The sequence below is a fragment of the Hylobates moloch genome, unplaced genomic scaffold (assembly GCF_009828535.3).
Source record: "Hylobates moloch isolate HMO894 unplaced genomic scaffold, HMol_V3 SCAFFOLD_10, whole genome shotgun sequence".
NCBI lineage: Eukaryota > Metazoa > Chordata > Mammalia > Primates > Hylobatidae > Hylobates > Hylobates moloch.
Window position 1 is genome coordinate 65,957,628 of NW_026652285.1, and position 15,830 is coordinate 65,973,457.

Here is a 15,830-nt window from a genome sequence, read left to right on the forward strand (position 1 = left end):
AGGAAAACTGTACACCCCTGACAGTCAGGAATATGAGTGACACGTCATACCCTGGTATACTTGGTGTAAATGAACACCAATGCATTTCCATCCTAGTCTCACCAACTTGCTGAAAGATGTAGAAAAGAAATCATTCAGTGACTATAGCAGTTTGCTATCTTTCCAGGCTTTCTTACGGAAGAAGCTCCAAACGTTCCTAGTAAAGTGAGGCCTTGGCATACCTCTCTGACAGCCTGTGAATACCCCATCCTATAGTGCTGGGCTTCCCCAGCCACCGAGCTGACTTGCCAGAGTCACCCTTTCTGTTGCTTGCGTGCTGCATTCTCACATATGTGTGAAACTGTTTGTAGCCTCCTCGGCTCAGCTCTGCTGTGGTAGCAGGTGCCAATAGTTTGAAATAAGGGTCTGGGTTTGAATCCAGCTACTTTATTTGTGACTGTGGGTAGATTCCTTCTCGCTGAGCCTGGATTTTATCATTTTGTCATTAGAGATTTATAGTGTGGGGGTAGGGATGAGATTGTGAGAGCGCCACAGGCTTCCTGCGCAGTGCCCGGGTCACTGACTCTACTTCCCTGTGGCCGGTGCCTGTCTCAGCACGTCTCAGCGCAGTGTGAGTCAGTGAAACGTCTGGTTTATGTACATGGTTTCAGGTATCAGTTTAAGGTATTATTCGTTGTGTAAAATGAAACATAAAGATATATAGAAGTATTCTAAAATGTTATCCATCTGTTCTTCAAAGCAAGGCATTTGTCATATTCAAATTTTTTTTTTCAAATTGTAAAGTAATATATTTGTCCTATTGAAATATATTGGCCTTCTCAAAAACTGTTTCTTGTCAAGATGCTTTTCAGGCAGAATTGTAGATTTTACAGTATGATTGTTAGAAGGTTATATGAGCATCCAGATTATGACATTTATTTTTAGATTGATAATCTACGTAGGACAACTCTAAGGCTTGCAATTGTAGGGTCTGTATGATCTCAGGTGGCACTGGCATGGTGCCTCGGCTCTCCAGTTTTAGTAGAGAGGTGCGTCCCCTCCTTGGTTGTTACTTTCCTAACACTTGGCCTCCTCTGCCCCACCATCGTAGGTGCATGATCTTCTAGATCCTCTTACCCTCCAAGAGCCCCAGACACTCTAGGGACAGATACCCTGTGGATGGGCGCTTGCGGGTCTGCATGGTTAATAAGCATTCCACATGAGCCTTTAAGCTTAACAACAGTTTGAGAACACTTACTGTTCTTTACATGCTATGGAAGATAAGCAAGAGTTGTGCCAATGTTGCCATGTACTTCTAAGCCAGGATTTAGTAATTTATTGCCCCCTGCATCTCCCAGCTTGCTGACTCATGCATCTCTATCAGCACATGCTCATCCACCCCCTGAGCCTTTCTCCATTGTCTGCTCACATTGTGCCCTCAGTGGCTGCTTTCTCAGTGGGACAGACCACTGCACTCTGGGGATGCCTGCAATGGTTTTTGATGTGTCTGAGCCACTGCTGGGGTTTCCTCTAGTTTTGTTAAGTTGCAGGCAGAGATTGTGCATGAGCAGTGGTTTCTTCAAGCTCCATGAAAACCGGGAAACCTGAAGAGGGTGGGTGAACTTTTCATGGCGTGCATGCGGTATCCTTGGCTGGACGGTCCATTGTGTGACAGCGGAATCTTTTTGCAGCTTTTTTTTTTTTTCCTTTTTTTAAAAGACAGAACTAAAATGAAGTTGATTGAAAAATAGGAAAATTATCTGGTCTTAAAACCTCTCCATCTGTCATGTGAGTCAGTTACAAGGGCAGGCCAGTTGACCCATGCTAGCATGTCCTATGGCCGACACTGGTTTTCAGAAGGTAGTTTGGGCGTGGAACCTTATAGTGGAAGGGTGAGTGCACGGAGCACCACAGCCATCCCTGCCTCAGGGTCACACTGTGCACTGAGGTTCCAGTGTGGTGCTGCATCCCGCTGGCCCTACTCAAGCCCCTGCACATCCTCTGCTATCTGTAGACAGTGCATTTCACATTTGCCTGAGGACTATGGTAAACCCATATACTACAAGTGAACAAAGACTTTAGGAAATAATGCTTATTCACACCACTCATTCTGGTCTGTCCTGTTTCAGTTTTTTTTTTTTTTTTTTTGAGGCGGAGTCTCGCTCTGTCACCCAGGCTGGAGTGCTGTGGCACGAACTCGGCTCACTTCAAGCTCCGCCTCCCGGGTTCACACCATTCTCCTGCCTCAGCCTCCCGAGTAGCTGGGACTACAGGCGCCCGCCACCATGCCCGGCTAATTTTTTGTATTTTTAGTAGAGATGGGGTTTCACCGTGGTCTCAATCTCCTGACCACGTGATCCGCCCGCCTTGGCCTCCCAAAGTGCTGGGATTACAAGCGTGAGCCACCGCACCCTGCCTGTTTCAGTTTTTTTTAAATGCTCATTAAACCCACCAAATTGTTTTCCCAGACTGTTAATGGGTAACAGCACAGTTATCTCTCCTTCTGGAGTTTGAGATGCTCTGTGATCTTCTCATCTCGTTTTCCTTACCCCCTTTTTTTTTCGCTACTTTGTTAAATAAAGCCATCCTCCAAATAAGTTCCCATGAACTCCCTGTTCTGTGAATCCACCAAGTTTGTGCCATCTTGCTTTGCCTAGAGTGTACCTTCCCTGCCTTTCAGATTTTCCAGTTCGAGTCACCTCTAGTGTTAGCTCTAATGCCACCTCCACATGAATAGGCTGGAGTGCCCTGTGTGATGTATTGTCGCCTTACATTTATTTATAAATTATGTGTAGTATTCAATCCAGATAACATTTAAGTCTTCTACTACCTCATAATTGCCAATTAAATGCTGATCTTTGTCTCGCTGTGATGATGGAAAGATCCTTCAAGGCAAGGCTTGCCTTTGTTTCCTCTGCATCCTCCATAGCGCTAAGCACATCACAGACCATCTCTAAACTGCCTGGTGACTCCTCTAAGTAAGGTGTTCGATAGTTTCTTTTCCATAGTATGTGGTTATCACCTACCCTTTTGAAGCAGGAAGAAATATTACTATAATAGAGTTATTTATCGACGTTGTGTTTATTTTAAAAGTATTGTTATTATGAGCCTGTAGACTTAGCTGAGGTCCTTCTTATCATTGTCAGCTGGTTTGTGAAAGTAATTGGACAGTAATCATGTTCATTTTATGTTTAGCCATATCAGCGGGAACAAGATTGGCTGGGAGAAGACAGGAAGCCACTCAGAGCCTCAGGCACGAGGAGACCCAGGAGACCAAACAAAGGTAGAAAGTCTATGCCTTTTAGTTTTTGAGTTCTGACTCATTTTGTATTAGCATACTGTATTAGTGATCAAATAGTGAAAAATAATATCTCTCTCTTTTAATCGGGTCGTGTAAACCTTTACAAAGGGGATAAGTGGGGAAGGAAGAGTTCAGAGCTATGCCCAAGCCGGCTAGTCTTTCTGCATGGCAGGCACCTGATGCGTTTCCTCGTTTGCTCACTGCATCATCTTGGACAAGGTGCTTAGGACCTTCCTGAGCCCACATTTGTTGTAGGTTTTTGTGAAAATTCACTGAAAAAGCACCAGGGATGCTAAATTTAACTCCCCCCCCCCCCTTTTTTCTTTTTTTAAAAATGTTTTATTTAATTTTTTTTTTTTTTTTTTTGAGATGGAGTCTTGCTCTGTCACCCAGGCTGGAGTGCAGTGGCGCGATCTTAGCTCACTGAACCCTCCGCCCACTGGGTTCAAGCAATTCTTCTGGCTCAGCCTCCCTGGTAGCTGAGATTATAGGCGTGCGCTACCATGCCCGGCTAATTTTTGTATTTTTAGTAGAGACGGGGTGTCGCCATGATGGCCAGGCTAGTCTCGAACTCCTGACCTCAAGTGATCTGCCCTCCTCAGCCTCCCAAAGTGCTGGGATTATAGACGTGAGCCACCACGCCCTGTCTCATTGCTTTTCTTCTACTTCTACCTGTTAATAGTGATATCTAAAAATATCTTTTTAATTTGCAAAGCCACATCTGCCACATGTGATTACCAAGAAGGAGCAGGTTTCCTGCTTGAAGGTTTTGGTGGTTAATATGCAGGGTTGCCTGAATATCAGACGTTTGTCTAAAGAAGTCATACTATTAAATGATTGTTCTGCAAATAAGCAACAAAAGTCCTTTGTGGATACATATTATTTTCAAAGCACCTTCCAAAGCATTTTGAGTTGTTTTACATCTGTATTCTTATGGACCGGAGAGTGTAGAAAACACCAGTGAATTATCTATGAGTTATTCTTCTTAAGACTAATTTTGGCACTTTGCTTTAAAGAATAAAATTAAGCACTTAATTACACACCATTGTGAAGAGTATACTTTGTTTCAAAACAGAAAAATGTATATGTCTTTAGGGTGGCATTAAACAATCAATAAGCAATTCTTATTTTCAACATTTATTCTGATAAAGTTTATCATAGAAATAATCATTGCTCTTGGGCAACTATTCAGACAATTCAGACTGTGCTAAAGTGTCTCCCTTCCTTTTTCCTTTCCTTAGTTCTACTGCCTCGCAGCAGTCCATCACTGTGGTAATAATTTGGGGACCAGACTCTTTCCTGTGTATGTCTATACACTCCATGTTTGGGGGGCTTAGTTGTTACAGAATGGGTGTTTTCACTGAACAGTGTATCATGGACCTCTTTCTATGTTATTATCCATAGATCTGAGACATTGTTTTTAATGGGATTATGCTGTGGCTTAGCAGGTTTTTGGGGCTTTTGGTTTAATTTTTGCTTGTATATAGTTAACTTAGGGCTTTATAATGACTACAGAGAATGCTTGAGTTTGGGTTTTTGTTTGTTCTTTAAGTACCAGCTGTGGCATGGAGTCTGCCCTGGATTTGAATTCCATTTCTATGTGTTAGGGTTGTGTAACTGTGTTCAGACTGCACAGCCTCTTGGAGTGTTAGTTTTCCTGTTTGTATAGACATCTTAGGCAAAGTCTCGAGAAAACAGAAACACAGGAATGGACCACATGGATGATGGACAAGTGAGAGTCAAACAAGATAGCAAGGCTTCTGCCTCCCAACACAGAGGGACTGCAGGGTGACACAGAACAGCAGGGAGCAATGGGCCTGCTCTCCTGTGGCACAGTAGATGTTGATGCTGTTTCAGTGTGGGAAGCTGTTCAAGGAGAGGGACTGGATCAGAGTGCTCTCTGTTTCCTCTGTCTTTAGGGTGGCACCAAATCTGGTCTCTCCAAGACAGGACTCATCTTTGTCCCCTCCGTGTCTGGCAGGTGAACAGGCACCTAACATACTTTAAATGAATGAAAACATGACATACACTCGTTTTCCTCCCTTCTGCTCTCTGCACTGTAGGCAGAAGGCTCGTCCACTGCCTCTTCAGGAAGCCAACTAGCCGAAGGCAAGGGAAGCCAGATGGGCACTGTCCAGCCAATCCCGTGCCTCCTGTCGATGCCCACCAGGAACCACATGGACATCACCACACCTCCCCTGCCCCCCGTCGCACCTGAGGTGCTGAGAGTGGCCGAGCACAGGCACAAGAAGGGGCTGATGTACCCCTACATCTTCCATGTCCTGACGAAGGTATTATAAAAGGGGCCCTAGAGTGGCTTCTGTTATTTGATGAGTGGCCATTCCTATGGGTGTTTTGTCCTTTTGTCCTTTTTTGAACCATTTTTCTGTCTTACTAATCTATTTGAAACAAAGTTGACTTTCCCCTTTCTAAACATTGAATGAAAGATGAACATTTATAACCGTAAATACAGTTTTAAAATAACTCGCTAAAAGTTTCACTTTTTTCCTTCAACTTAGTATAAAATATTTTTATACTTCTAATGAAATAATGCATCACATTATTTTATAACTTGTAATTTTATTCTTTTTACTTCAATTTCAGATTTTCTTACACCATATTTATGCTGTAACGTCAGGTTTAATTCTGATGTCAGATACAATATCTGGTTCCTTTATCATTTATGCTTAGAATATAATGTTTCCCCCTTTGAATGGCTCATAGTACTTCATGTGTTTTGACTTGTTCATGACCTCATTGAGTGCAGTTTTAATAGTGCTAAGAGCAAAAAATGTAATACAGGATTTTGTTAATATGCACATAGTCAGAAAATGAAACTATCTTTTTATACAGTGTCATAATTTCACTTTATTAGTGTCTTATCAAATGTATGCTGAAATGTATACATATAGTGTGGCATCAATTATTTTTTAACCTTGGTGTCTCAAATGTATCTATGTGTATTTAAATTTCCTCAGTGATTTGTAGTCTTTATGTTGGCACTTTTAATCTTAGCCCCACAATTTAACAAGTTATCTCAGTTACTAGATTAATCCTGCAGAATTGGTTTATTACTATCATGTATTATTAACATGAAAACCTATACGACCATATATAACCAGACTTTTCTGTCTATTCTCTACAACCCATGTGTGGTTTGTAAAATGGAGTCAATAAATGCAGTAATGAACTCCTGTTCTCAAATACTCCTGAGGTGGACCTCAACTGTTAACTGACTAATCCAAATATTGCTTACTTTTATTAATTAAAGGACATGGAAAACGTGTAGCCAGTACTATTTGCTCAGATCCTTTAATTTATTATTTAGTTGTAATGCCTCCAAATCTCATCTATTATTTGATATGGGTATGCATTTATAGTATCACTTTTCAGATTATGGTTGTAAGGTGAACATTTTATTTTTCAGGTTCAACATAAATTATAAAGGGTAAGTGAAAAGTAATTGTTGTGGGGAAAGCATTTTGCTAAGTTTAAGGAACCAAAGTTCTGGGAAGACATCTTTCAAAATAAGGTGTAAAGAAACAACACTCATTCCTCGTGGGGCTGTTTGAAATGTAAGGTCCCCAGGAGCTACCTGTTGGTCCACACTGCTGGATCTGATGCGTGGATAGTCGGTTAGATCTATATGAGGGTTGCAAGTTGTACCGACATGCTTTCTTATTTCTTATGAATTTCAAGGGCAAATACTGAGAAAATGACCATGGTTGAGAAAATTGTCTTTTCAGATTTTAAAATGCTACTTAAGTTTTTTCAGTTTATCCTATAAGCTGAATGGCTCTGGTATTAAATTGCCCAGGCTAAGACATTTACAGTGAGATGCATCTTTATGGTAAGGAAGAGAATTTGCAAAGCATCATATTATTAAGATAAATATTCCCTAGATAAGAGTGTTAGAACACATTTAGCTACTGGATTAATGAATATGAAAGTACGGAGGGTAAGGGGAAAGACCAGTTTGGAAATTAAACTTATGTGAAAGAAACAGCAAATGTTACAAAATTATTATTTAAAGTGTATATATCAACGAACTTCATAGACATTGAGGTCATAAATGCATTTTTATGCTGTCAGTATAATTAAATAAAATTTATTGCATGATATCTTGAGATGTATCTTGATGCTGTAAGATCCCTGAGACAGATGAAGTTTGGCAACAATCTTAGCTGCCAAAGACCACGGTCAGTCATTTGTCTCTTGGCAGCACGTTCTTGAGTCAGATGCGGTTCTTGCCGTGTTGGCCCTGGGACATGAAAAAGGTGGAGTGCTTTTGGTTTCTGCCCTAGTGGCTATGCATGTCCTTACCTGCAATGAGACACATTTCTTGAGCACCTGCTACACAATCGCAGAAGCCTAATACATGAGGTGGTAATTTGCCGTGGAAGAACTTGGCAAAGAAAATTTGACTGTTACATTTTCAGGATACTCAGTTCTTTAGTTTGCATGTAGGTAATTGAAAATTTTCAATTATATTGCATGTGACCATCCCAACTCTCTAATAAAAGTTGCAAGTTCTCAGTCTTTTCTATTCTGTTTGTTGTCTGATGTTATCTGTCTGGATTGTTTCAAAGACTTCGGAACATCTACATGGTTTTCTTTTGTTCTTGCTTTTGGATTAAACATAAAATGATACAGATTTTATTTTGATTCTTTGAGCATATGCTTTGGCCACAGCCTGCCAAATGAACTCTTCCTAAACATCTTTATTTAGGCAAGTTGTTAAGCAGTTGATTTGGAATGGAATTGCTATGTCATTAACTGGAGATAATACAGTATATTTCTGTGAGTATATTGTAAATTCAACATGAAAAATGTGCAATGTTATTCTGCTTTCTTCCATGCAAAGGGTGAAATCAAAATTGCTGTTTCTATTGAAGATGAAGCCAACAAGGACCTGCCTCCGGCTGCTCTGCTCTATAGGCCAGTTCGTCAGTATGTTTACGGAGTCCTGTTTAGTTTGGCAGAAAGCAGAAAGAAAACTGAGAGACTTGCTTTTAGAAAGAACAGACTTCCACCAGAATGTATGTACTGTAACAATCCATTGTTTGTTTTCCTCGGTACCTCGTAATCTCTTGTGCATTTTCTAAAGCCTTAGAAGAATCATGACTGAGTTGACCCCGAGTGCCTCTGTGTAAAGGAGTTGGGCCGTCATCGGGGCAGTAGGCCAGGGTAAAGGCTCTTAGAAAAGGAGGAGAAGCCACAGACTTTCTTCCTTAGTAACATTCCAATAATGATGTTTATTCAGTAAAATAATAAAACAGGTTTACACTTTAAAGTGAATGTTGATCTGAAAGCAGACCTGAATTGCCGCCACTCTCTGTAATTACCACGTCTTGGTAATCAGGACGAGTGTGTTTCTGTGCTCTGGTTTTCATGAAGCACAGATCTGCTCTCTCCAGAAGGCCAGGGTCCTGGAGAAAACTTCCAGCAGGTCTCTGGTTGGCCATGTTTGTGCTGTTGGAGTGCCACCACGCATGGCTCTGCAGCTGTAGCGAAGGTCGTGGGACTCACGGATCGTCGCAGGATTGTGATGATTTGTCTCGGAATCCTCTGAGACATGTGCACTTCCAGCTGATCAACTCTGGGAGTGGGGGGTGCAGGTGGAAACACTGAAAAGGATTGTTTGAAAAGTTGATCAAAGATGAGGTCAAAGCATTTTTCTTTATCTTCTAATGGGCCTGTGTAATACTTGGAGAAAATAATGCCTTTCTGTTCTAGGTAATTTTATCTCCTAATGTAAGGAATGTGAAAGTAACTGTATATTTAGTTGGAAATATAGAAAAGAATCCTCAAACATACAGTCTAAGAATATTATGAATTGTGGAAATTGTAAATTACTAGATCATCTTTGAGCCATGGATAATTAGTTACAGACTATTTGTTTGTGTGGTGGGTCAATGCAGGCCTCCTGAGATGGTGAAGCTCCTTGTCAGCACTGACTGTGTGCAGTGCTGAGCTTTGGAACTTTAACGTAAGTTCATTAGATTTAAAATTTTTCTGTTTGCAATTACTATGACAAACTTGCAATCTGTAAGGCTTTAAAGTGAAGCACTTCTCACTACCCTTCCTTGGTGATAGTTGTCCTGAGAGTGATTGCTGAGCTGCTGATGTGACTGTCACTGGCAGGAGGTGATGCTCACTCTGCAGGACTGTGAGCATCTCCACCCTCTGTGTCTTCAATGGCTGGAGATACCATGTGGAACAATGAACATTATAAATGACATTCTTCTCAAAGGTTCAGGACATTCTTCAATGTACCTGTTTTCATTCTTTTCTCACATCGTGTGATCCATTTGCTCACAAAAGAGTGGCATTTCTTACTTTGCACATGGCTGGTCACTTGTCCTGGTCTGTCACTACCCTTCACTTCTCCTGCAGCCTGACCAGGCCCTCAGACCCCCTTTTTTCAGTTGTTCCTCTCTCTTGGGTTTAGCATGCCTGTGCTACAGGCTCTGTCTAGTCCCAAACCCTGTGACATCCTGGGTGTTGCAGCTCCTTTGTCCTCAGTTTCAGAGCACTGCACTGGCTTCATGGTAGAAGGTATTCTTTTTTATTTGATTGTGTGTTCTAAAAGCAGAGTTACCTTTACACAGCAAACTCCTTCAGGCATTTCCAGTGATCACCTCAGGTTGAATAGGAACAGGCTTTGTGGCTTCTGTGCTGTCCCATGGAGTCAGATGTGACCATCCCCTACCCTTCCAGTGTTGGGCCATTCGGCATCATTGGTGTGCTGTGGTACCAAACATGCCCAAGAAGTGGAGTCTTGACCTCGTGCCTGCTGAATGTCTGCAGCATGCATGGCTGATGGTGCTTCTCATGCTAGCTGCCCGTCAGCTGTCTTGGTCTAGGTTGGGAGGTCTCTGGCTGGGCCTGGGAGAGGCTGTCCTGTTAATGCACAGTAGAGAAAGCTCTCAGAAGGGCCAGAATGTGCAGAGCATGTGGGTGGTGGGGGGCAGGAGGGGAGGTGGGGATTGTGGAAGCCAGGGCAGGCCGCAGCTTTCATGGTGTCAGATTGCCCCGACCTTCTCTGAGCAGACCAAATCCAGCTGGAATCAGAGGTCCCAGGAATGGAGCCATCAAAGGAAGAAAAGACAAGAAGGGTTGGGGAAGTCTGAAATGACTCAAGCGAATGGAGGTGCCATTGATGTAGGTGGAGGAGGAAAGGGACACAGGAGAACACAAAACAGGATTGTGGCAGCAGGTGGCACTGGGTCTTCTCTTGAGACGTGGCTGAGATGGCCAAGGGAACGCCATATCTTCAAAGTGAGAACTTACAGGAACTCCCTTCCCTCCTCTCCTCTTCTCCTTCTTTTTAAGGATGGGAGACTGAATAGTTTGGTTATTGTTATGTTATTTTTTTGGCCAATGGGGAGGATTTAATGGGGGAGAGGTGAGTTTATCAGAGAGAATAGGAAAAAATTAGGCAGTCCTGATAAAGAGTTTGTATTAGTAGACTTAGGTGGGAAGGAGAAGCAGAGGCAGAAGTCCATACCTTGGAGCCACCTTTGTTGGTGAAGGCAGGAAGGATTGGGGATAAGGATACCTCAGATTTGGTTTGGGAAAGGGAGTCAACTAGCACTGAGGAAAAGGACAGAGGCCCATCCAGCTGCGCTTATTAGTTGATCATGGAGCGTGGGTATTTTCTCCACTGTGGAGGCTGAGCTTTGCCAATGGTAGTTAAGTACTTCTTCAATAGTAAATGAGATTTTAAAAGTGATTTCATAAACATTTATGTCTTTTGCTATTGTGTGTATTACTCTTAGAGCAGTGTGCAGCAGGCAGTGAAAGAATGGATAATTGGTTTAGGTACACACAACTTATTGGAGATGAAGACCCGGTTTGGTGCATCAGAAAATTAAACCCTGTTGTGTGAGGGTGTGCTTAAGTGCTGAGATGCTTTGAAAGGTCAGTGCTAAACAAATTGCAGTCTTTTCTGCTCAAGTGATTTATGAACTTTGATTTTGACTTTTCTGTAGAGATGGGAGCCATTGGAGGTTTGGTACAAATGATGTTTCCGTTTAGAAAAATGAGTTGGATAGCAATGTATGGACTGAACCAAAACAGAAATGAAGCCTTTAAGTGTCAAAGATAGGGCAGGTGCAGATGACCTTTGCCTAGACAGTTAAGACCCTAGAATTTAAGTCTTTAGAAAAATGCATTATTAATGTGCTATGACAAATACAAATTTATTTCTGAATGGAAAAGATGTGTAGATTTGACCTGAGTGTAGAAGTTGAGAGACCTCACTCAGTACTGTAATTTCAGTGGGTGAGATTTTTGTAAGCAGCTTTGGAATCTAGGTCTTTATAGGGAGCTGATAAAATTGAACTTGTTTCATGCGTTAGTTACATTCATGAGGGGGAAACAAGCCCATAAAAAAGGTTTTTATGTCAGTGATATATCCATGATTATCACTGTAATTGGAACACCAGCTCTCCAGAAGGGAAATTTTTGTTTTGAGAATATCTTGTGATTGTTAAGCCTCAATGCTCTCAACTTGCTCAAAACCAACCTTGTTTGAGAAATGAGTAATATGCACAGTGTGATCTATGTTCATGAACATTGCATGCATTAAAATGCCTTCCATATAACCTGTTCATTAGACTTGAGCTAAGTACTGACCCTGCTCAGGCCATTGATTTAAACTTCATTACTTGAAATATCTATTAATTGGTAACACATATTTGTACTAAGGAGAGTGCTATAGCTTCTTGACACTCTAAACAGGATAGGAAAATGTTTGCTTGTGCCACAGTGAAGCTGACATTGAAAAGTTTCTCAGGAGTTCTTGATTGACAAGATGGAATAATGATTGTATTTAGATCTTGTTGAAATTTGCTGTCCAATCTATGGCCACTCTTGGACCACATGGAGGTTGAATGAAATTATTGGCGTACTGGAAGAAGATCCATAAGCCAAAGAAAGAGTCCTCGGAGGCCATGTCCCTGTGAAGGATCATTCTCCCCCGACCCTGCTTCCTTGGCTTTCCGATGTGATCTGGCAACCCAGCCCTCTGCATATGGGCTCCAGAGAGAGCCTGCTGCTCCAGCAGCTGGTGTGGCCTTTCTGAATGGAAAATCTGTGACCTAAAATAGCTTCAGAACCTTATCTGCGCAGCTATATATTCCTGTTAATGGTCACTGTAACAATAAAGAATGTCCCAAGATGGCCTTATTATCAGAGAGAACTATTCAAAAGGCAAGCATGTTGAAGTCTTAAGGGTTTCTTAAAAATATTTAACTCTCAGAAGATTTAAGACATGTATATTCATTTGGAAACCTAGTCAGTAATTAAGGCATATGGTCAGGTGTTCATAATTTACAGCTAGCTTTCCTGTGATTTACCAAACTTTCATTTTTAAAGTCACTATATGGCGAAAGTAGGATATGAGACCCTTAAAAATTTCTAACCCTTCTGCTCCTGAACTAGGTGATAGCAAAAAAAGAAAAAGAAAAAAAATTCTTTTGAAAGTCATGTTGTATTCTGTGCTGGCAGTTTATTTTCCACGCCTTTCTTTCCATCCCTAAGTTCTATAATTTCACTTTTAGGAAATTCGGAAGAATATTTGCTTATCATGGCAGTATATGCCTTGGAATTCTAAGCCCCCTCCCAGTGGTGCACGTAGAAGAGAACTATTAACACCCAGGGGCATGCAGATTCCTGCAGACGTGATCCATGGTGATAGTGGCACCTGCTGGTAGGATGGAACCCAGAGACCTTTTCTGTTGATGCTGAAATAAAGGTTGGGCCTGGAGATGAGTCCAGGGTCTGATGCAAGAACTCTTGGCTTTGAAGCCTTCACCTTGCAAAAATACAGATGCTGTGGCGAGTTTCTTCTACTCGTTCCTGTGGTGGAGGTGGTTATGTGCCTCAATGGCTTTTCCTCCTTCAGGGTGCCTCTTGGTCACTCCCAGTCACTGGGGTTCTTTCTTTCCAAGGGTCAGTGGGAGAGGCTGCAGTGGTTTGAGGGCAAATGAGACAGAGTAAAAGGCCTACATTTTAAAAGTTGTAGGGTAATAAGAATCCCCAGCTATAATTGAAGAGCACAAAGTTCAGAAAGTAAAGCTCAGTGATTCGCACATTTTTAAAATTAACATCATCTTAATAAAACTGGCTTTTGTTTCTTGCCTCCCATTTCCTACAAAAGTCTTCCCTAGTACCTCAAAATTAAGTAAGTAAGAGAAACAGGCTTATAGCAGACAGATAAAAATTAAACAGACATGAAATAAATATGTGGAATGAGGGAGCAAGTTTATAGATGAGTACTATTTTTATGAAAGATTTTCCTATATTGATTCCTGTATTTTTAAGCCACCAAGAAAAGCTGAAAGGAGCATTTTTGTCTGGTCTAGTTTGCTTTAGAAATGTTTTTATTTGTGCTAATAATTGGAATTGCTAATAAAAAGTAAACTAAGTCTGCTCACTGTGGATTATACTATGAAACAGAATAATCAATACTATGGGGTGCTGATTTAATATTGTGAAAATTGGTATTGTAAACATTTTCCCCATGATTTCTATGAAGGCTGTTAATAAGTCTGTCTGAATTTCTTTATTCTACAAAGCTTTCTAGGAGCGGCATTGAGGTTTTTTTCACAGAACTTTGAGTAGACCTAGCACAACAGACGATTGCTTAGGAAGGCAAATGATATGAAAGGCCAATCTGTGATATTACTCTTTTGGATTAATATTCATTTCATAAGTTCTTGTATTTTTTTTTTTAACCAGTGTTACTTGCCAATCCTTGAGCTTTTGAGTTTCTAATATATTAGGAATAACATGGAATGAGGAATATGAACAGCATTTATCTACATGTCTGTAATACCGTGTTCTGCTACATGTCCTGTGCCTTACTAAGCATTTATATTTTTGTGGACTGTGGGCTGGTCCATCCTCAAATACCAAAGGTTTAAGAAAATATCCACAGCCTTTTACCTTTGAGAATTACAGAGGGTGCTTACAGACATATCAGCCTGAGGAGGAGAACCCAACCTGCTACCTACACGCTGGGGCTGCTTAAAAATTAGGGGGCAGTTTTTCTATTAGAAGGAAAAAAAACAGTCTTCATTGTGTCCATTTTTCTGTTTCTGTCCTGATATAAAGGAGTTGGAGGTTTTTGTTGTTGTTTATGATCATAACAACCCCAGGAAAGCTCGTCAAGTATAATAGTGGCTGCTCCCTAAATACACACAACCAGAAGTCTAGTCGGTCACCATCTTGGAGGCCATTCATCTGCCTCCATCTCTTCCTCACCTATGAACATGCATGCATGCATGCTGCAGTTCTCTCTCCTGCGCCCGTAGTGGGCATTGCTAATTAATGGTCAAGCTGTGGCACTGAGCTTAGAGACATACTTTATAATACGGTCTTATAGGCGGCCACTCCATCAAGTTGGGATTGGCTTACAAAATGAACCATGTATATTATTCCTGGGCTGGGATAGATCACAAAGTCAGCATTATAACAGATTTCCAAGGTGGCTTAGTTGTCATGTTAAATGTGCTACTAAAAGAAGATGACTAACGTCGGATGGAAAACATTGAGTTCTTTACTGACAGCTTAAGTACGATAGTATTTTATGGCCCCAGATTGTATTTTGAAGGGGTGCTTTCTGTAAGGAAAATGCATTATAAATTTAGCCTCCAGTAACATGTCTGCCCTAGAGTTTTTTTTTTTTTTTTTTTTCTTTTTTTGAGACGGAGTCTCACTCTGTCGCCCAGGCTGGAGTGCAGTGGCGCCATCTCGGCTCACTGCAAGCTCCACCTCCTGGGTTGGCACCATTCTCCTGCCTCAGCCTCCCCAGTAGCTGGGACTACAGGCACCTGCCACCACGCCCGGCTAATTTTTTGTATTTTTAGTAGAGATGGGGTTTCACCGTGTTAGCCAGGATGGTCTCGATCTCCTGACCTTGTGATCCGCCCGCCTCGGCCTCCCAAAGTGCTGGGATTACAGGCGTGAGCCACCGTGCCTGGCCGCCCTAGAGTTGTTTTTGCTGGTGTAAAAATTTGGTTTAGTGTAAGTTAAGGAAGACAGTTTAATGTTCAGTCTTTCAGAAGTAGGCTACTTCCTGAAGTAGTAGCTTTTTCTGACAGTGAAAAGATGAGATTAATATTTGTTGATGGTGATATACAAGATTTATTCAGAGGTCTTCAGTTAGATGAGCTGACCTCCAGGAATCTCTTACTGTTTTAATAAGACGCAGAAGGAACATGTCACTCTTCAAAACTACCAGTACAGAGTTCATTTTATACTACCATGCTCTAAGTCCCAGATGGTACCCACCCGGGACGTGCTGGAGCCCAGTGCCATGGGCAAGCCCACATACCCCCAGGTTTCTGTAAGAACTCAGATTACTTACTGTGAGCTGGCTACTTTGTATTTGCTTATTTCCTGTGGGTTGAATAATACCGTGAGGGCTGAGAAGTCCTTCCTCCTGGGCAACAGTGACTCTTTGGAAGAAAGCAGCAGCCCAGAGAGAGAAGAGCAGCAGACGTTATCATCTCTAGAGGCTACCTTCCAGCTGCCCCTTTGC

General features: G+C 41.7%; 1 protein-coding gene across 4 annotated transcripts in view; it reads left to right on the forward strand.

The window, feature by feature from the left end:
* Nucleotides 1-15,830, forward strand: part of FAM120A (family with sequence similarity 120 member A) — a 114,827-nt gene that overhangs the window by 72,911 nt on the left and 26,086 nt on the right. For all 4 annotated transcript variants that reach the window (XM_032164559.1, XM_032164560.2, XM_058445449.1 and 1 more), the window contains exons 8-10: nt 3,175-3,262; nt 5,344-5,571; nt 8,145-8,319. In XM_032164559.1, the coding sequence (XP_032020450.1) occupies nt 3,175-3,262; nt 5,344-5,571; nt 8,145-8,319 (491 nt within the window). The remainder of the gene's footprint in view (nt 1-3,174; nt 3,263-5,343; nt 5,572-8,144; nt 8,320-15,830) is intronic.